At 36.6% G+C, this 21,410-nt stretch overlaps 1 protein-coding gene across 10 annotated transcripts in view; it reads left to right on the top strand.

The window, feature by feature from the left end:
- The window catches only part of LOC114052430 (LYR motif-containing protein 1), a 40,029-nt gene that overhangs the window by 5,608 nt on the left and 13,011 nt on the right, over positions 1-21,410 (top strand). For 6 of the 10 annotated variants that reach the window (XM_027875027.1, XM_027875025.1, XM_027875030.1 and 3 more), the window contains exons 2-3: positions 7,643-7,717; positions 8,610-8,768. In XM_027875027.1, coding sequence (XP_027730828.1) covers positions 7,670-7,717; positions 8,610-8,768 — 207 coding nt within the window. In that variant the 5' untranslated portion in view covers positions 7,643-7,669. Of the gene's footprint in view, positions 1-7,595; positions 7,718-8,609; positions 8,769-21,410 lie in introns of all 10 variants that reach the window. The other 4 variants (XM_027875033.1, XM_027875032.1, XM_027875034.1 and 1 more) reach the window with 2 other exon arrangements.

Below are 21,410 nucleotides of genomic sequence, written 5' to 3'. Positions count from 1 at the left end.
AGACACAGGGAGTCATCAATAAAAATTTTAATTTCTTTCTTTGACTACTTTGATATTTGAATTTGTGAAGGTATGCGGAATGCTATAAACTCAACAGTTACCCTTGAATCTTATCTTCCAAAAGAAATGTATCACACTTTTCTATGTGGTATGCATTTATATTTTGTTCCAAATAATGCATATTATATAATGATAGAAACAGTTTATCTTTAGAATTTATGAAAAAAAATTTAAAAAAGAATTTATATTTAGTTTAAATCACCAATGGGCAAGCAATACTTTCCCTAAGCACAGAAGGATGAGTACTGCTGGTTATATTATAATTAAACCTTAATATGTAGGGCCTGCTAATGAAACTTACTAAAACAATACTGAATCTGTAGCTCATTATTCTGGGTCCTCATGTCCATGGAAGGCATTGTAAGGATTAATCAGTATTTAAAATAGTTTGGTCTTTTCTGGTAGCTAATGTTCCATGATTAACAATCATGAGTATCCTGTGATACAAATGTAATTGACCAGTTATTAGTAACCATTTAAAATTTTTTGAAACATTTTTCTACATTTCTGAGTTTTCCTGATAGTATCTGTTTAAGTCATTTCAATTCAAAAGAGCCAAAAAACTAGAGGTATAGCAGGGTGCGGAGTCCCCTGAGAAATTGCTCTTATGTGTTATGTCATTTTGGAAGCCTTTCCTGGCCTTAAGTTGTTAATGCTTATTCTTTCTTGTTCAAAATATCATGTGTAAATTTATCTGTATGCCCCAGTAGAATGTAAATTTCTCAAGGACCAGGACTTTTTATCCTTTCATCTTTTAAACTTACTGCCCAGCACAGTGCCTTACACATAGGTGCTTAATAAACATGGGCTGTTTTTTTAAACAGGTTTTCGTGGTGCAGTTCCCACTATTTTCAGGATATTCAAAACCTTTAAGAACAAATTAGATAGAAATTTGGCTCCATGGTAGTTTTGTCATAAATTACTAGGGGAAAAAAAATAACCTCTTGGAGAAGAGCTCCCTAGAGTCTTTCATTTATAATTGCTTCTTAGTTTTGTTTTGTCTGATGCACCTTTTTTCTCATCCAGAGTTAGGAAATAGCGAATTACACTTTTATTGTGATTGCCTTTGGCTTTTTCTAATTTTCTTGTTAGTATTGTGTAACAATTTCTCCACTAGATGGAAGAGCCTTAAGAGAGCTTTGTCCTTGGAATTCTGGCATTCCGGAGACTAAAATCATGTTTCTGTAAATCTCATTATTTAGAGGAATTTTTCCTCTCTGTACTCAGGACCAAGTTATTCATGCCAACAGGTTTTTGGGTTTGGTTTTTTTTTTTGGCATTTTAATTTTTTTGTTATTCTGAACTTCATAGACACGAACATTTTCAATACACGAAGAACAGAAAAAAAGGTTCATGTATGACTCCTCAACTATGACACACAACTTGTTTTTTCTTAGGTATATAATAAATTCAGTGGATTAGTTACAAAGCTATTCTGTTTGCTTCTCTCTTAAAGTCTTTCTACTATTCCTTTAGAAAAGTTTCATTGACACCTTTCTTTTCTTGGGGCTCAGTATCATTAGCTCCTTTCTCCCCTCTGTCATATCAAACAAGCATAGTCAAAAAAGCAAATCCTCACATTGACAGTATCTGAAAATAGACATCATATACTATACTTTGAGTCCATTATATCTCTGTCAAGATGTGGGAAGCATCCTCCATTATTAGTCTTTGGGAGTGCTGGTTCGTTTGCAGTGATCAAAGTTATTAAGTGTTTTGAAGTTGTTTTTCCTTACGATATTGTAGACATTGTGTAATTGTTCTCTGGAGGTAGCTGTTGGTGCAGTGAATAAAGGGCTGGGTCTGGAGTCAAGACAACCAGAGTTCAAATGTAGCTTCAGTATACTTAGCTGTATAACCCTGGGCAAGTCACTTAACCTCTGTATGCCTCAGTTTCCTTATCTGTAAAATGGGGGTAATAATAGCATCTGCCTCACAGGGTTGTTGTGGAGATCAAATGATATAATATTTGTAAAAGCACTTAGTACAGTGTCTGGCACATGCTATATTATTCCCCTCTTCTTCCCCCTAATTTCTGTTTTACTAAACTCTCCATCAGTTCATACAAGTCTTCCTAGGTTTCTCTGAATCCATTTCTGTCATTTCTTACAGCAAACTAATATTCTAATACTTTCTTATATTTTATTTAGCAATTCCCCTGTTAATTGGGCATGCCCTTAGTTCCCAGTTCTTTGCTACAACAAATAGGTAATTGCAAAACAATCGTTGAAGCAAATTTCACTGCTAAAGTTCTCATAAGACATATGTTTCAAAATTATAAGAATTAAGAGCCATTCCACCAAATGATAAAATGTATAAGGATGTGAACAAGCATGTCTCAGGGGAAGAAACGCTTGTGTTTCTTCTTGGGTCTTATGAAAAAATGCTCCAAATCAATAATACTTAGAGAAATGTAAATTTAAGCAATTCTGAGATTCCTCTTCACACCCATCAGATTGGCAAAGATGACCCAAAAAAACCCAAACAAATGGAGGAATTGCAAGAAAACAGTTGCATTGATGCACTGTTGATAGAGCTATGAAGTGATGTAACCATTTTGGAAAGCAGTTTGGAATTATGCCCAAGGAGTTTCTGGGTCAACAGTGACCCAGCAATATCACTGTTAGGCCTGTACCCAAAGAGATCAAAGAAAGAGAAAAAGGTCCTTTATATGCAAACATTTTTACAGCAGCTCTTTGTGGTGTCAAAACACTAGAAACTGGAGGGGTGGGGGAGATGGGGAATCCCTATACATTGGGAATTGATAAACAAATTGTGGTATTTGAAGGTAATAGAATATTCTTGTGCTGTAAGAAATGAAGAAAAGGATGGTTTCAAAAAAGATCTGGAAAGACTTCTATGAACTAATGCAGAGTAAAGTGAGCAAAACCAGAAGAACAATTTATAATCAACATTGCAAAAATGGGACAGTTATGAAAAACTTATAAATCAAATGATCAGCCATAATTCCAGAGAACTGATAAAAAACACTGACCAACTCATGACAGAGAGATGATGCACTAACATACAGAATAAGAAATGCATTGTGGATGTCGCCAATGTGGGATTTTGTTTCGCTTGTTTATGCTTATATGATACAGGAGTTCTGTATTTCTTTTTTTCTTTTTTAGTGGGTGGGGAAGGTGGGAGGAAAAAGAAAATGTTTGATAATTATAAATCTGACTTAAAAGAATTTTCTGTGTTTGAAAGGCCTTTCCCTATGTTACCTCTTTAGAGGTATGGGCCTATAGTGGTATCGCTGGGTCAAAGAGTCATACAATTTAATAACTTTTGGCATATAAATTCCAAATTGAGAATTGTTCTTATTTTTATTATAGATATAGATATGTAGGCCTAATATTCATGATATATAGAAAACTGACATGTATCAATTCAACATATCAACACGTCGATATGTTACAAATATATCAATATAGCACTTCTCTTTGTAACCTGGATATTAGGTCTTTATCAGAGAATCTTACTGCAAAAATTTTTCCCAATTAACTGTTTTTATTTCTGATCATTACTGATTTTGTTCATGTAAAAGCTTTTCAATTTGATGTAATCTAAATTTTCCATTTTATGTCTTGCAATCCTCTATATCCCTTGTTTGGTCAACTACTCTTCCCCTATGTGTATTTGTAAAAGATATCTCCTTTCCTGCTCCTCTAATTTTTTTATAGTGTGACCTTTGTTTTCTAGGTTATGCATCTATTTGGTGCTTATTGTAGTACATGCTGTGAGATGTTGGTTTAAACCTAATTTCTGCAAGGCAGTTTTCCAGTTTTTGCTGAACATTGTGTCCTTATCACCCTGGGATTTGGGATCTTTGAGTGTATTGAACACTGAGCAACTGTGTTCATTTGCTTCTGGATCTTGTGTACTCAGTCTGTTTCACTGATCAACTTTTCTGGTTTTTTACTGAGTTTTTGATGTCTTCTGCTATGTAATATGGTTTGAAATCTGGAATTGCTAGCCCCCCTTCCTTCCCACTTTTTAAAAATAATTTATTTTCTGTGAGATTCTTGACTTTTTGTTCCTCTATGTTTATTATATTGGTGAAGTTTCAGTAACACAGTCCATAAAGCTTCTGCAAGCTTAGATTAAATACTAGGTATTTGTATATCTGATTTTACAGAAGGTCCAGAAGTATTATTTGCCACATCAAAAATGCCATTTCCATAAGAATCTTCCTCTAGTGATAAATCCAATGATAAATCTTTCTCCAATAATATGAAAAGGCAGTTCTCAAGGGAAGAAACAAGCTATCTAGAGAAATTTTTTTTGATGGTCCAAATCACAAATAATGAAAGAAATGCAAACTAAAGCCACCCTGAAGTTTGATTTCATGCTCATCAAATTGGCAGAGATGACAAAAAGGAAAATAATGTCTGAGGGTTAAATAGGCACACAACGAATTCACTGTTGGTGAAGCTGTGAAATGGTCCAGCCATTGTGGAAAGCAGTTTGGAACTATGTTCAAAAGTTAGTGAGCATGCACTTTGGCCCAGATGTACCATTATTAGGCCTCTACCCCCAAAAAGATAAAGAAGAAAATGTATTCTTTGTACAAAAAAATATTTATAGCAGCTCTTTTTGTAGTGGCAAAAAACAAAAACAAACTCAGAAACTAAGTGGGAAGGGAACGGGGCGGGGAGGAGCTAAGGCAGTGCCCATGAGTTGGGCATTGGCTTGTATACAAGTTATGGTATATGAATGTAATAGAATATGGTTATGCCAAGCATTGTGTTAGGTGCTGGTGATAGACAAAAATGAAATTTTCTCAGGGGAGGCAATGTGCAATAGCCCAGTCAGCCACATCTTCATTTTTCTCCAGGATGCACTCTCAAATCCAGTGTTGTCTACTGTGCCATATTTCAAGCATTTAGCATGGTGCCTGGCACATAGTATGTGCTAAATAAATGCTTGTTGACTTGTTGGCTTGTCTTTGTTGACATGTACAAAATATATACAGGGTAATTTAGTTGGTATGAGCGCATTTTAGGCATAGTAGACAGCATGTGCAAAGACATTAGAATGGGAGATGGAATATTGTGTACAAGGAACATCAAGAAGGCCAGAAGAGTAAGCCTGCCGAGGGAGATTGCAGCCAGGTTGTGAATGACTCTAAATACTAGAGAGGTATGTATTTAACCCTTAGAATTAAGCAAGAGGGAGTCAAGGGAGTTTATTGAGTGGGGAAATGACATGGTTAGACCTGTGCTTTTGAAACATTTCTGTGGCACCTGTGTGGAGGATGGATACAAGAGGCAAGAGACTAAAGGCAGGAAAGCCAATTAGATTATTGCAGTAATCCAGAAGAGACTTGATGAGAGCCTGCCTTACTATGTGCAAGAACCTGTGGGAAGTGCTTAGTGTAATAAAAATATGAAATTAGTTACTACCCTAGAGATAATTGGTAGAATAGTAGTTCCAAATTTTCTGAGTATGAGGAATAGTTTTATGGATTCTTACATGATATTGGTTTTATGAGAGATCTTTAATGACAAAAAGCTGCTTTGAATTCAGGAAGTTAATGTGTATTGTATTAATCACAATGATACCTACAAAGAATGCCCCAGAAGTTTTAGCACCATCTTTTAAACTTTAGTAACCTAAAACTGCATTAAGAGTCTTGGGGCATTGTCTACTTTCTAAAATAGTGGTACAAGGCATATTTATTCACCTATCAAGAGATAAGTTCTCCAGTTTATTATATTGAGTTACCTAATGAGTTGAATACCTAACAGAGTTGAATACCTAACAGAATCTTTGTAACCACTTTAGGGCCAGTGACCCATAAGTTGGGTTCCCAACTTACTACCCTGCTTCCAGGGTAGTAAGAGAAAATAAGATTTGTGCACAAGTTTGTCATTTCTTAAATTTTGAAATAAACGTAATAGACAATAGTGTGTGAGCATAATGGGCATGGATAATACAAAGGGCTAGAGGAGTTTACAAAAAGAGAGATGGAACCCTTTTGGTTGATTGGGGTGAGGTGGGATGTTGTGGTATTTGGGGTAGGAGAAACACTATATATGAAAATTCCTTATACTTTTCCTCTGAATATTTCAAACATATTCCAAACTCAGCAAACAGCTGAAGAGACAATGGTGATTTTTGCTGTTGTAGAGATGCTATCCAGTGCTTTTGAGTTTCTGTTGCTTACTTTCTGAAAAGACAAAAGGAGGAGCATGTGATTAGGACATGAGAATAGGAGTCAGCATTCCTGGCTTCTAATCCTGGCTCTCTCATAGACTCTTTCTGGGGGACTGAGTAAATAGGGCTATTGGTTCATAATCTGCAGAATTTATGTAGTAGGTATCTCTACCTTTACCAATGCGGGTTGGCACCTTCTCTGCAACTTATAATCTTTAAGAGTTGCCTAACTCACTGAGAAGTTCTGGGGCTTGCCTAGGATCACAAGCCAGTAGTGTCAGATGTGGGACTTGAATCTTCCTGGCTCTGAGGCCAGCTCGATCCATTATACCAGAGCTGCCTTTCACAGGTTTAGTAGGGACAGTTAATATGTATTCTTTAGTTGCTGGTGCTGGAGCTCTTGGGACATGAGCTTTTTTCCAAATAATTGGGTGAATGCTAAGCCTGACCTTATGGTGAGGCCATAAAATAGGGATTGAACTTCATTACTAGTGAGCCTTTTGACTCAGGACAAGCATATTGTTCTCTTGTGGTCTACTTCCCTGTGTAGTCATATATGCATCCATGTATGCGTACATATACATACATATGTATCAGTGGAGGGGGGTTGAATCTTTTATAAAGGACTTTTAAAATAATTCTAAATACCATCTCTTAGTATTGCTATTAACACCTTAGGTATTTGGTGAAGTTTAACTCTCTTTCAGCCAACCAGCCTTTCTCACTTCCATGCTTGTGTGTCATTCAGTTAGGGAAGTTTTGTCTTTTAATCACAGGAAAATGAAGTAATCACTAAGTAGAAGTCAGTTACTCCCTGTATTTCACATGAACTGACTCACACCTTTTCATATGAAACCATGGAGTTTTGAGAGAGCCAGAAACTCAGAAACAGTTTCTTTACCAAGGGGGGGGGGGGAAGTGACATCATTTTTTCTGGGTTTGATTTGCAGTTGTGGAACCACAAACTGTAAAATTGCCTCTTGGCATTCCCGCTCCCCCCAATCATCTTAAATATTTTGTTACTTGGAATATCATGGACTTTAGAGACTTTGAGTGTGTGTGTAGCAGGGTGCTTGACTATTTACAGTATAAAACTTTTAAAGTGTTTAAATTAACTGGTTAAACATGGTTTATTCATCATGGGAAATTTTACAACTGTAGAAAGGTCACTATAGTCAGGATCTATAGAGAGCCCAAGGAATCATTCCTGAAGGTCTGCCTAGGATGAGAGAGACTCTTTAAGATGAATTTCTGTAGCAAGTAGGCTTTGAATTAAGAATGTGTGTTTGCACTTGGATTTCCAGCTCAAATATGCTTTCTTTGATGAACAAATTCTTGTAAGCTCAGTACCATCCCAGGTATCTGATTTCCAGGTATTAAGCCTCTTCATGTGTTAAGAATGGGTCATGTTCCCTAACAGAAGTGATCAGTCTACTTCACAATCCTGATGATCCTGTTTAGGGAGGATTGGAGAGAGCACAGGAGGGACTCAGAGGTAGGTGTCATAGGTGCTATTCCTAGACCTGCAGTTTATTTATTGTGTTCCTGTTATTTGGTGTAATGGAGTGTGAATTTGTTAAAGGAGACCTAGTTTAGTAAATCCTCTATTAGCTGAAATCTAACCAACTGGAGTCCTCTAATAACCAGATTTTTTTTTTCCACAGAACTCTGCTCTGTAGATACAGAAGCAGATACTGAGAACATAAACCCAAAGAAATTTTGCCCAACCTGCCATCATTTCCTCTCTTGCCCCCTAAAATTAAAGGTCCTGATGTGGCCTAATTCCTTAGGTCCACACACTTTCATTCCAGTCTCCTATATACAGAGTATTTAAAAAGAAAAATTAATGTTAAAGATAAAGGCCCTGTAGGAGCCTCAGTCATTAAAGAAAAATTCATGTGTGTTTGCTAATTATTAGGGCAAAAAAGTAAACTAATGTTAAGAAAAACTTTTTTGAAAGGGTTGTTATGCTTAAAAGATTAACTTTTCACCAACAAGAAAATTCAGTTATCCAGAACACCCAAGGCCTTAAGTATTGAAGTTAAAGGGGTTTTACTTTAAAGTGATCCACCAGAAAATGGATTTTGAGTACAGCTTTCAAACCAGCTGTTTCCCAAAGAGTTTAGGTTTCCAACATGGAAACATGGCTATCGTTGAGCAACCTCTTGACACTTTGTAGGCCAAACATAAAGTAAAAATGTTTGGGAAGTAACTGGTGTTCTTGATTTTCTAGTTCTGGGTAACTTTACCATGCAAATCTGTTTAGAAAGAGCAATTATTTCTAGACTAATTAAAGAGCTTGTGAAAAATGTGTGTCTGCCTGGCTGCCTACTTTCAAATTGAATTTTTACACAAAATTTTCCTTTTCTATTTTGGGGGTTCTGAAGATGACAGCAGCAACACGACAAGAAGTTCTCAACCTGTACCGAAGGATTTTCAGGCTTGCAAGGAGGTGGCATGCAGCATCAGGGCAGATGGAAGACACCATCAGAGAAAAGCAGTACATTATAAATGAAGCCAGAATGTTGTTCCAGAAAAACAAAAATGTAAGTGGGATCCATTGATATTTCTCAAGGAACTAAGCAGTTCTTGTAGTGTTTTCTTCATGTCTTTTTATTCCTGAAAATAATGAGGAGGAGGAGGAGGAATTCATATTCCAGGATTTGGGTGTGGGAGAGGGGGGAAGAGGTCAGGCCAAAGTTGTAGCTTCAGCTGCTGTTTTGTTGTTCAGTCATTTTTCAGTCTTGTCCAACTCTTTGTGACCCCATTTGGGGTTTTCTAGGCAAAGGTACTGAAGTGGTTTGCCATCTCTTTCTCCAACTCATTTTATAGATGAGGAAACTGAGGCAAACAGGGTTAAGTGACTTGTCCGGGATCACACAGCTAGTAAGTGTCTAAAGCCAGATTTGAACTCAGAAAGATGAGTCTTCCTGGCTCTAGGCCCAGCACTCTATTCACTATGCCACCTAGCTGCCCTCAGCTCTGGTAGAAATGGACTTTTGGTAGGACTTGGGTTATAAATTGCCTGATGTGGCTTCTGTAGGGAAGAACTGACATCACTCTTTACTTTTTCTAGCATTTCAGGGCACTATTGGTGAGTCACACACCTCCTCGGAATAACTCCCTGTGTCCTATCTTCAGGCAAGTCAATTTTTAGTGGAACTCATCTACCTTATAAGGGTAGGGACTATGACCTTAAATTCTTTGAATCTTCCACCCCTCAGCACTTAGCATGTAGGTAGTTCATGAAGGATTATTGAATGAATGAACTGTAAAACTCTACCAATAGTCCCAATCAGGTGTGGGTAGGAGAGAGAGCACAGGATTAGAACAAGGGTTAAAGCTTGGGCAATCTTCATAAAGTACATTTCAAACTGACTCGGTCTTTACCAGTCTACCCAGACAGGCACCGAGCAAGCCCTCAGGACTCACCTCCAAAAGGCTTGATTTCATTTATTCTTTCAAAAATGATTAGATGTATATTATGTTAGGCACTGTGCTAAACATTAGATGTTGAAGATACAAAGACAAAACCAATACCATGCCAGCCCTCGAGGAACAGTGTTTATTTCTTGGGGAAGGGACTCTACAAGAGATACATACATAGAAAGGGACAGGCAAAATATATACAAAATAGCTTCCAAGGGGAAGGACATTAGCTAATTGGAGATCAGAATTAGTTTCCTGTGGGAGGTGGCGTTTGATCTGAGCTTTGAAGAAAATAAGGCAGATTGAAGAGGAAGTAGTGTACCACAGGCAGGGGGACCAGATGTATGAAGGCGTGCGTACAGGAGTGGGCAGGTGTATTGATAGCAACAAGTAAGTCTGTGACAAGAACATAGAATGCATAAAGGAGTGTAGCATTGAGTAAACGTGGAAAGATTGGTTGAAGCTACATTGTAAAGAGCTTTAAACACTAAAGAGGTTAATGTATTTTACTCTAAAGGAGAGGGAGAGCCTCTGCAGTTTCTTGAGCAGCAGAGTGACATAATCAGACCTTTTCTTTAAGGATATCCATTTGACAATGAGAGGTTGAAGAAGGGAAGAGGCTGGAATAAGGAAAACCAATTAGGAGGCTGTTGGATTAGTCTAGGTGGTAACTAGAGTGGTAGAGAGAAAGGAACACATACAAGAGATATCGTAGAAATACAATCAACAAGGCTTGGCAACTAATTGGATAGTGGGGATAAGAGAGAGGGAAGAGTGGAGGATGACTTTGAAGTTGCAAACCCAGGTGACTGGAAGGATGGTAGTGTCCTTGGCAGAAATAGAAACATTAAGAAAAAGGGGAAGAGTTTAGAGGAAAAGAAAATGAGTCTGTCTGTTTTGACTTGCCGAATTTGAAATATATATAGACATCCAGATTGAAGGGTCCAGATTGGTTGTTGGTGACATAGGTTTGAATGTATGGATATGGACATTTTCTACGTGATAGCCGAACCTGTGGGAGCCTATGAAATCAAAAAAGAGAGAGAAAAAGAACCCTTGGATATACCCACACTTGGTGGGTTGTTACATGAATGATAATCCTGCAAAGAAGATGGAGAAGGATGGTCAGGTAGTAGAGAGAGCCAGAAAAGAGCACTGTCATGAAAACACAGAGAGGAAAGAGTATCCTAGAGAGAGAGGGTAATTCTCAGCATCCCATGCTGAGAAATTTGTGAGAAGCCATTAGATTAAACAATTAGATCATTGGTGACCTTAGAGAGAACAGTTTCACAGGATCATAGTACTGAAAGGGACCTCAACAGCATCTAACCCAGACCTCTCATTTTGTGACCCAGCAAGGTTGAGTGATTTGCCCAGAGTCACAGAAATAGTAAAATGACAGAGTCAATATTTGAACCCATGTCCTCTGACTCCAACTCCAGTGCCCTTTTCTGCTGCACAGTGTAACCAAGTAAGGAGGTTTAAAGACAGATTGTAAGAGTAGAAGTGAGATGAGAAAGTAAAAACAATGAATGTAGGCAGCTCTTTCTAGAAATTTGGTTGTGAGAGGGAGGAGAAAAAAAGGAAAGAGTTGAGGGGATGGTAGTATCAAATTAAAATTTTTTGGACAGTTGAGCATGTTTATAAGCAATAGGGAAGGAGCAAGTAGATAAAGAGAGATATGAAAATTAAAAAGAGAAATCACAATAGAAATACAAATCAGAACAATTCTGAATTTTAACTTCACACTTAGCAAATTAGTGAAGTGGACAAAAGATGAAAATTATTGATGTTGGAAGGAAGACAGGCATACTGATATCCCCTTGGTAGAGTTGTGAAGTGGTCCAGCCATTCAGAGAAACATAACAAAAGTTGTATGAATTGATGCACAGTGAAATGGGCAGAACCAGGAAAATATGTCATATACAATGATTACACCAGTGTGAAAAGAATAAAATGAAACTGAATGATACATAATTATAATGACCAAGCTTAGTCCTGGAGAAGAGTTAAAAAATATACCTCTCTCCTTCACTTCATTGCAGAGGTGGGAATTCCATACCATCACTGTGTATTTTTGGCTTTACCGACTGCTTTTTTTTCCTTTTAAAATATTTTTGTTACAAGAGATGACTTTTTGGATTATGATTATCTATGTGTGTATTATGTCCCTTACTAACCAATTAGCCCCAGCAGGGCAGAGGCCATGTGTTATCTAAACTTTATGTTCCCCTGGCACTTACACAGTGTGCCCTGTACCTGTTTGTTTAATCAGTGTTGGCAGAACTGGATTAAAATATTGATTTAATTGGAACTTTCTCTACTGCCTCTCGGATAGATTCCATGTTCCTTAAACTGACATCCAAGGCACACCGTCATCTGCTTACCAATCTCTTACTACTTCACAGTAAACCTATTGTTTCTTTCTGTTTTATCACTGTCCCACGTACTGCTCTCCTGTTAGATCATATAAATGACCTGTCCTTACCTTTGTTCATGCTTCTCTCAAAGTTTACAATGCCTTACTTTTTCTCTGTCTGTAAATTCTATCATTCTTTCAAAACCCTACTCAAATAGCACCTTCCCCATGGCACAGTTAGCCGTAGAGTCACAGAACATGAGAATTGTAAAGGACCAGAGAGAGGCCCTCTGGTCCAACCATACCTGAAAAAAGAATCCTTTCTCCTATATACCAAATAGACATATCCAGCCTTTGCTTTAAAAGATCTAAAGTGAAGGGGAACATAATACATCCCAAGATAGCCCATTCTGTTTATGAATAGCTATTTAAATATTAAGAAGTTTTTCCATACAATAAGCCTGAAATTAAATTTGGACTCTTAGAGTTTGCACCTGCTGTTCTTGGTCTGCCTTTTGGGGCCAAATAGAAGTCTAATCTATCTTCTATTTTATAACCCTTCAATTACTTGGAATCAGCTCACATTCCTCGCCCTCATCTACCCACTCCTCCCCCCCCCCCCCCCCCCCCCCCCCCCCCCCCCCCCCGGTCTTCTCGTCTTCAGGCTATAGTCTTTAGTTATTTCCTTCAGTCAATCAGTAAGCAATTGTTCAGTCTGGAAGCACTTATTAAACATCTACAGTGTGCCAGGAATACAGAGTAAAGCAGAAATCCCTGCCCTTGAAGGGCTCACAGTCTAACAAGGAAGACAACATGCAAACAAATATGTTGTTGTTCACTTGTTTCAGTCATGACCAATTCTTCATGACCCCATTTGAGATTTTCTTGGCAAAGCTATTGGAGTAGTTTGCCATTTCCTTTTCCAGCACATTTTACAGATGAGGAAACTGAAGCAAACAAGGTTAAGTGACTTTGCCAGGATCACACAGCTAGTAAGTATCTGCAGCCCAATTTGAACTCAAGAAGATGTCTTTCTAACTCAAGGCCCAGCACTCTATTCACTATGTCACCTAGCTGCCCTAAACAAATGTGTACAGATAAGCTATATGCAGGATAAATAGGAAATAATCACCAGAAGGAAGGTATTAGAATTAAGAAGGATAGGGAAACATCTTGTAGAAGGTGAGATTTTAGCTGGGATTTCAGGAAAGCCAGGAGGTAAAGATGAGCACATAACAGCATTCTAGGCATGGGAGACAGCTAGTGAACATCCCCAGAACTGAGAATTAGAATGTCTTGTTTGTCTTGTTCAAGTAATAGCAAGGAGAGGCCAGTGTCACTGGATCTCAGAGCACCTGGGCCAGTGAGGAGTGGTGTAATAAAAAGCCTGCATGTGGAGGAGGAGACTAAGTTATGAAAGATTTTATATTTGTTTTTGAAGGTGATAGGGAGCCACTTGAGTTTGTTGAGTAGGGGGGTGACTTGGTCAGATCTGCACTGTAGGAATATCACTTTGGTGGCTGAGTGAAATATGGACTGGAGTTGGGAGAGGTTTGTGATAGGCAGACCAACCGGTTAGGTTATTATCTCTCAGGCATAAGGAGGTGAGGGCGTGTACCAGAATGGTGGTAGTATCAAAGGAAACAAAGGGGTATATTCAAAAGATGCTGCAAAGGTGAAATAGATAGGTCATGGTAACTGATTGACTATGAGAGGTAAAAGATAGTGAGGAGTCATGATGACACCCAAGTTGTGAGCCTTGGGGACTGGTAGGATAGTAGGGGTGTAGGGTTGTGTACAGGGGAGACTAGTACCTCTGAAGTGAGGGCTGCCAAGCTCTTTTCAGGGCTGTTTTCTACTTGTGGTGTCCTCCTGATCCATCTAATGCTCACCTGTGGCTCTAAGAAGCTGTAGCATGCACAATGGCAACACCCCAGTGAAATGTTTCAGCAGACAGGATAAACCAGGTTGAGAGTAACCGAGGAAAGTGTGGGAGAGAAGAGATATTAGACAGTCCATCAAACTGAAGGTCAACAGACTGTTGTGCTGACCTCGTCGTTGTATGCCTGTGAAACTTGGGCAGTATACCAGCGCCATGCCAGGAAACAGAATAGCTTCCAATTAGAATTTTCTTAGGAAGATTCTAAAGATCACTTGGCAGGATAAGATACCAAACCCTGAGGTCTGTTCTTGAACTAAACAGCCGAGCATTCAAACTCTGCTGCAGACAGTGCAACTCTAATGGGCTGGCCACATTTAAATGCCAAATCTATGCTTGCCTAAAAGACTATTTTATGGAGAACTCACACGGAGCAAGCGCTCGCATGGTGGTCAGAAGTGATACAAGGACACTCTTAAGGTTTCTCTCAAGAATTGATTGTGTACCATGACACTGGCACAGCACCACCCAGTGTGGCGTGCCCTCATCAGAGAAGGTGCTGTGCTCTATAAGCAAAGAAGAATAAAAGTAGCTCAAAAGAAATGAGATGCACCAATTTAGAGAATCCACTCCAAATGTTCTATGGACTATTTGTGCCCTATCTGTGGTAGACCCTGTAGTGGTCTGATCAGCCATAGTCAGGCGCATTGTAACTTGACTCTAACATAGTGATGTCCTTTTGGTCCTCTTTGAGAATGAAGGACAACAAGCAACCAGTGTCCTATTACGTTGATGGTAATAGGGAAGTTTGAAAAGGGGGAAAGTTTTTTGGGGAAAGATAATGAGTTTGGGTTTGGACCTGTTGAGTTTAAGATATCTATGTGACATCCAGTTTGAGATGTCTAATAGACAGTCTGAGACTGGAGGTCAGCAGAGAGGTTAGGGCTGAATAAGTAGATTTTGAGACTCATCAGCATAGAGATAATTGATTCTATGTGAACTGATGAGGTCACTTTAACTAATGAGTTCATCAAATGAATTAGTATAGAGAGAGATAAGGGCTCAGAGAGCCCTATGGGACACCCAAGGTTAGTGAGTAAGTTGGATGATGACAATCCAACAGAGGAAACTGAGAAGGAGTGGTCAAATAAGTAGGAGAACCAGGAGAGAATAATTTTCCAAAAACCTGGAGAGAAGAGAGTATCAAGTGTCTATTCTGTGCCAGGTACTGTTAGTCTCTAGGCTACAAATACAAAAAAAAAAAAGAAAAATCTTTTTTGTCACTGTTCAGTCATCGCCAGAGATGTAGCATATTTTTAACTTTTCCAAAATTCTTTCTGGATCCTTACATCTAATCTTTCTTCCACATGATAGCCCTTCGTGTTCTGTGTGCTAAACGTTCACAGTTCCTTTAATTGATCATCTTGTGGCATGTTCTCAAGGTCCTTTAATATCCTGATTTCCACTAGCTTATCAATGTCTTTTCTAAAATATATCCAGAGCTGAACACAAAACTCTACATATGGTGGGAACAGGACAGCGCACGGAGACTGTCATCTCTTTAGTCCTGAACATTGCCTCTTAGTATAAATCTAATATCTATCACATTATCTTTTTTTCTTTTGCTGCTATTATCATATTGTTGACTTGCTTGAGCAAGTGAACTCCCCTGATTTATGTCAGATGAACTGCTATCCAGTCACACATCCCCAGTCTTATAATTGTGAAGCTGATTTTTTCAACTTAAGTGTAAGACTGAATATTTTTCTTTTTCCCTATACAGATCTCTCTCATGTATCTCCTAGCTGCCACAAGGCAACTAGGTGGCTCAGTGGATAAGCGTGCTAGTCTTTGAATCAGGAAGAGTTCAAATTTGCCCTCAGATACTTATTAGTGTGTATACACTTACCTGGGCAAGTCACTTAACCCGTTTACTTCAGTTCCCTCAACTGTAAAATGGACATAATAATAACACCTACTCCCAGAGTTGTTGTGAGGATCAAATGAGATAATAATTGTGAAGCTCTTATTAGCATAACACCTGGCAAATGGTAAGCAATATATAAATGTTAGCTGTCATCATCATCATCATCATGGTTTAAAAAAATAACTTGACCCTACTATATCTCTCCTATATTTACGTGATAAATTTCCAGAAGTAACTGTTTATACTTGTCTACACTTTGTTTCCTGAAATCTGGCTTATTGACCCCATCACTCAATTGCAACTCGTCTCTCTGAGGTCACCAATATTCTCTTTTTTATTTTTTATTTTATTTTTTTTCTCCTCAATTACATTTAAACAAAAATTTTTAACATTTGTTTTCTAATTTTTGAGTTCTGAATTCTCTTCCTTCATCCTTTCCCTCCCCCTTCCTTGAGAAGGCAAGCAGTTTGATATAGATTATACATGTGCATTCATGCAGAACATTTCTATATTAAACATGTTGCAAAAGAAAATGCAGACCTGAGAAAACAAGAATAATAAAGAAAGTAAAAAAAGATATGCTTCAGTCTGTATTCAGACTCTCAATTCTTTCTCTTGAGGTGGATAACATTAATTTGCATTTCTCTTAATAATGATTTAGAGCATTTTTTCATATGACTATAGCTTTTATTTCTTGTTCTGAAAACTGTCTATATCCTTTGACCATTTATCAATTGGTGAATGACGTATATTCTTATAAATTTGACTTAATTCTCTATATATTTGAGAAACGAGACCTTTATCAGAGAAACTTTCTGTAAAAAAATTTTTTTTACAATTGTTCTCTTTCTAATCTTGGCTGTATTGTTTTGTTTGTGCAAAAACATTTTAATTTGATGTAATCAAAATGATCCATTTTACATTCTGCAATGTTCCCTATCTCTTTTTTGGTCATAAATTCTTCTCTTCTTCATAAATCTAACAGGTAAAATATTCCATGTTCTCCTAATTTGCTTATGATATCACCCTTCATGTCTAAATCATATATCCATTTTGACTTTGTCTAGGTATATGGTGTGAGAGGTTTGTACCTAATTTCTGCCAAACTGTTTTCCAGTTTTCTGAGCAATTTTTTTTTCAAATAGTGACTTCTTGTCCCAAAATCTCGTACCTTTGGTTTAGTCAAGGTTACTATAGTCATTTCCTACTGTGTATTGTATATGTAACCTGTTCCATTGATCCACCACTCTATTTCTTAGCCAGTACCAGATTGTTTTGATGATTACCTCTTTGAAATACAGTTTGAGATCTGGTACTACTAAGTCATCTTCCCATTTTGGGTTTGTTTTTTTTTGTTTTTTGTTTTTTTGTTTTTCATTGATTCCATTGATGTTCTTGATCTGATATTCTTCCAGATAAATTTTATTATCTTTTCTAGTTCTTTAAAATAATTTCTTGGTAATTTGATTGGTATGGCACTGAATAAGTAAATTAACTTAGGTAGAATCATCGTTTTTGTTGTATTGTCTCAGCCTACCCATGAGCAGTTAATATTTTTCCAATTGTTTAGATCTGACCTTATTTGTGTGAAAAGTCTTTTGTAAATATATTCATATAGTTCCTGAGTTTTTCTTGGCTGGTAGACTCCCAAGTATTTTATTACTGTCTGCAGTTATTTTAAATAGAATTTCTCTTTTTATCTCTTTCTGCTGGACTTTATTGATAATGTATAGAAATGTTATTGATTTACATGAGTTTGTTTTATTTCCTGCAACTTTTGCTAAAGTCGTTAAGTATTTCAACTAGTTTTTTAGTTGATTCTTTAGGATTCTCTAAGTTTGCCGTCATATCATCTGCAAAGACTGATAGTTTTGTTTCCTCGTTGTGTATTCTAATTTATTTAATTTCTTTTTTTTTTTTGTCTCATTGCTATGGCTAGCATTTCTAGAACAGTATTGAATAATAGTAGAGATAACGGGCATCCTTGCTTCATCCCTGATCTTATTGGAAAGGATTCTGGCTTGTCCCCATTACAGATAATGCTTGCTGATAGTTTTAGATAGATACTACTTACCATTTTAAGGAAAGCTCCATTCATTCCTGTGCTTCCTAGTATTTATAATGGGAATGAATATTGTATTTTGTCAGAAGCTTTTTCTGCATCTATTGAGGTTTTTGTTGTTTTTGCTATTAACTAATTATACTGATAATTTTCCTAATATTGAACCAGCCCTGCATTACTAGTATAAATCCCACCTGATCATAGTGTATGATCTTTGTGACATATTGCTGTAATCTCAGCTAATATTTCATTTAAAATTTTTGTATGAATATTAATTAGGGAAATTGATCTATTGTTTTCTTTCTCTGATGATTTTGCTCTTCTTGTTTTAGGTGTTGGCATCATATTTGTATCATAAAAGAAATTTGGAAGGACTCCATCTTTACATGTTTTTCCAGATAGTTTATATATTATTGGAATTAATTGGTCTTTAAATATTTGGTAGCATTTACTTGTGAATACATCTGGTGCTGGGGATTTTTCCTTAGGGAGCTCATTGATGGCTTTTTCAATTTCTTTTTCTAAGAGTTATTTAAGTATTCAATTTCTTCTTCTCTTAATCTGAGCAGTTTATATTTTTGTAAATATTCATCTATTTCACTTACATTGTCAGCTTTATTGGCATATAATTGGGCTAAATAGTTTCTGATAATTACTTTATTTTGATCTTATCATTTTTGATACTGGTAATTTGGTTTTCTTCTGTTTTTAAAATCAAATTATTCAATGGTTTATTTTATTCTTTAAAACTAGCTCTTAGTTTTATTTATTAGTTCTATTGTTTTCTTCCTTTCAATTTTATTAATCTCTTTTAATTTTCAGGATTTCCAATTCGTTTAATTAGGGATTTTTAATTTGTTCTTTTTCTAGGTTTTTTTAGTTGTATGCACAATTAATTGATCTGCCTTCTCTGTTTTATTGATATAAGTGTTTTGAAATACAACTTTTCCCCAAAGTGCTTTGACTGCATTCCACAAATTTTGGTATATTGTCTTAGTATTGTCATTATCTTTAGTGAAGTTATTTATTGTTTCTATGATTTGTTCTTTGGCCCACTCATTCTTTAGGATTATATTATTTAGTTTCCAATTAATTTTTAATTTATGTTTCTATAGTTGAATATAATTTTTATTGCATTATGGTCTGAAAAGGATGCATTTAATATTTCTGTTTTTCTGCATTTGTTTGTGAGTGTTTTATGCACAAATACATGGTCAGTTTTTGTGAAAGTGCCATGTACAGTTGAAAAAAAAGGTAAAACTTCAGAGGTCTATCATATCTAACTTTCCTAAAGTTCTGTTCATCTCCTTAACTTGTTTCTTGTTTATTTTTTGGCTAAATTTACTAAGTTCTGATAAAAGAAAGTTGAGGTCCCTCACTACTACAGTTTTACTATTTCCTCCTATAACTCATTTAACTTCTCCTTTAAGAAATTGGATACTATGCTGTTTGGTGCATATGTATTTATTTTAATATTCATATTACTTCATTGTCTATGGTACCTTTTATCAAAATGTAGTTTCCCTGCTTCTGTTTTAATTAGGTCTGTTTTTACTTTTTCTTTGTTCGAGAACATGACTGCTACTCTGGCTTTTATTTTTTCTCTTAACTTCACCTGAAGCATAATAGATTCTGCTCTAGCTCCTTATTTTTGCTCCATGTGTGTCCCTCTGTTTCAAGTGTGTTTCTTGTAAACAACATATTGTTGGATTCTGGTTTTTAATCCATCCTGCTATACGCTTCCATTTTATGGGTGAGTTCATCCCATTCACATTCACAGTTATGATTATTAACTGTATATTTCCCTCCATTCTATTTTTTTCCTTATTTATCCTTCTCTCTCTTTTTACCCTGTCCTTCCTTAAAAGTCTGTCTCCCTTAATCCACCTTCCCTTTTGTCAGCCTCTCTTCCTTTCTCTATTCCTCTTCTCCTACTTCCCTGTAGAGTAAGATAGATTTTTCTACCCAACTGAGTGTGTATGATATTCCTTCTTTGAGCCAATCTAATGAGAGTAAGGTTCAAACCTTGCTGTCCACCCCTAACCCCCATTGTCGTTTCCTCTATTGTAACAGCAAAGGAAGAGTCCTTTTGCATCTCTTTTATGTGAGATAATTTCTCCCATTCTTCCTCTCCCTTCCTCCTCCCCATGAATCCCTCTCTTTTTCTTTTTTTTAAAAATGTATTTATTTTTGTTTTTCAACATTGACTTTCAGGAGCTTTTGAGTTTTAAATTTTCTCCCTTTCCCTCCCTATCCAAAGACAGTATGAAATCTGATAAAGGCGCTTACATATACATTCATATTAAACATATTTTCACATTAGTCATGTTGTAAAGAAGAATTAGAAGCAATAAGAGGAACCACAAGAAAGAAGAAACAAAACAAAACAGAAGAAAAAAAACAACAAATAGTATGCTTCAATGTGCATTCAGACTCCATAGTTGTTTCTCTGTGGATAGCATTTTCAATCTTGAGACTTTGGGAGTTGTCTTAACAATGCAATGTCCTTGCATTGCTGAGGAGAGCCAAATCTGTGAAAGTTAGTCATCGCACAATGTGGCTATTACTGGATACAGTGTTCTCCTGGTTCTGCTCACTTCACTAAATCTTTCCAGGTTTTTCTGAAGACCATCTGCTCATTATTTCTTATAACACAGTAGTATTCCATTGCATTCATATACCACAGCTTATTAAGCCATTCCCCAATTGATGGGCATCCCTTCAATTTCTAATTCTTGGCCACCACAAAAAGAGCTGCTATAAATATTTTTGTACATGTGGATCCTTTCCCCATTTTTATGATCTCTTTGGGATACAGACCTAAAAGTGGTATTACTGGGTCAAAGGGTATGCACATTTTATAGCCCATTGGGCATAGTTCTAAATTGCTCTCCAGAATGGCTGGATCACTTCACAAGTCCACCAACAATGCATTCACATTCTATTTTTCCCATATCTCCAACATTTATCATTTTCCTGTTTTGTTGTGTTAGCAAATCTGATATGTGTGATGTGGTACCTCAGAGTCATTTTGATTTGCATTTCTCTAATCAATAGTGATTTAGTGTATTTCTTCATATGACTATAAATAGCTTTAATTTCTTCATCTGAAAACTTCCTGTTCATATCCTTTGACCATTTATCAACTGGGAAATGACTTGTATTCTTATAAATTTGAATCAGTTCTCTATATATTTTCGAAACGAGGCTTTTACCAGAGACACTGGCTATAAAAATTGTTTCCCAGCTTTCTGCTTCCCTTGTAATCTTAGTTTCATTGACTTTGTGCAAAAAACTTTTCAATTTAATGTAATCAAAATCATCCATTTTGTATTTCATAATGTTATCTTTCTCTTGTTTGGTCATAAATTCTTCCATTCTCCATAGATCTAAAAGGTAAACTAATTCCTTGCTCTCCTAGTTTGCTTATAGTATCAGCCTTTATATCTAAATCATGTATCCATTTTGACTTTATCTTGGTGTAGGGTGTAAGATGTCTGTGCCTAATTTCTGCCATATTCTTTTCCAGTTT

This window comes from Vombatus ursinus, unplaced genomic scaffold (assembly GCF_900497805.2).
Source record: "Vombatus ursinus unplaced genomic scaffold, bare-nosed wombat genome assembly UNPS02014807.1, whole genome shotgun sequence".
NCBI lineage: Eukaryota > Metazoa > Chordata > Mammalia > Diprotodontia > Vombatidae > Vombatus > Vombatus ursinus.
This window is presented reverse-complemented; position numbering and strand designations above follow the sequence as displayed.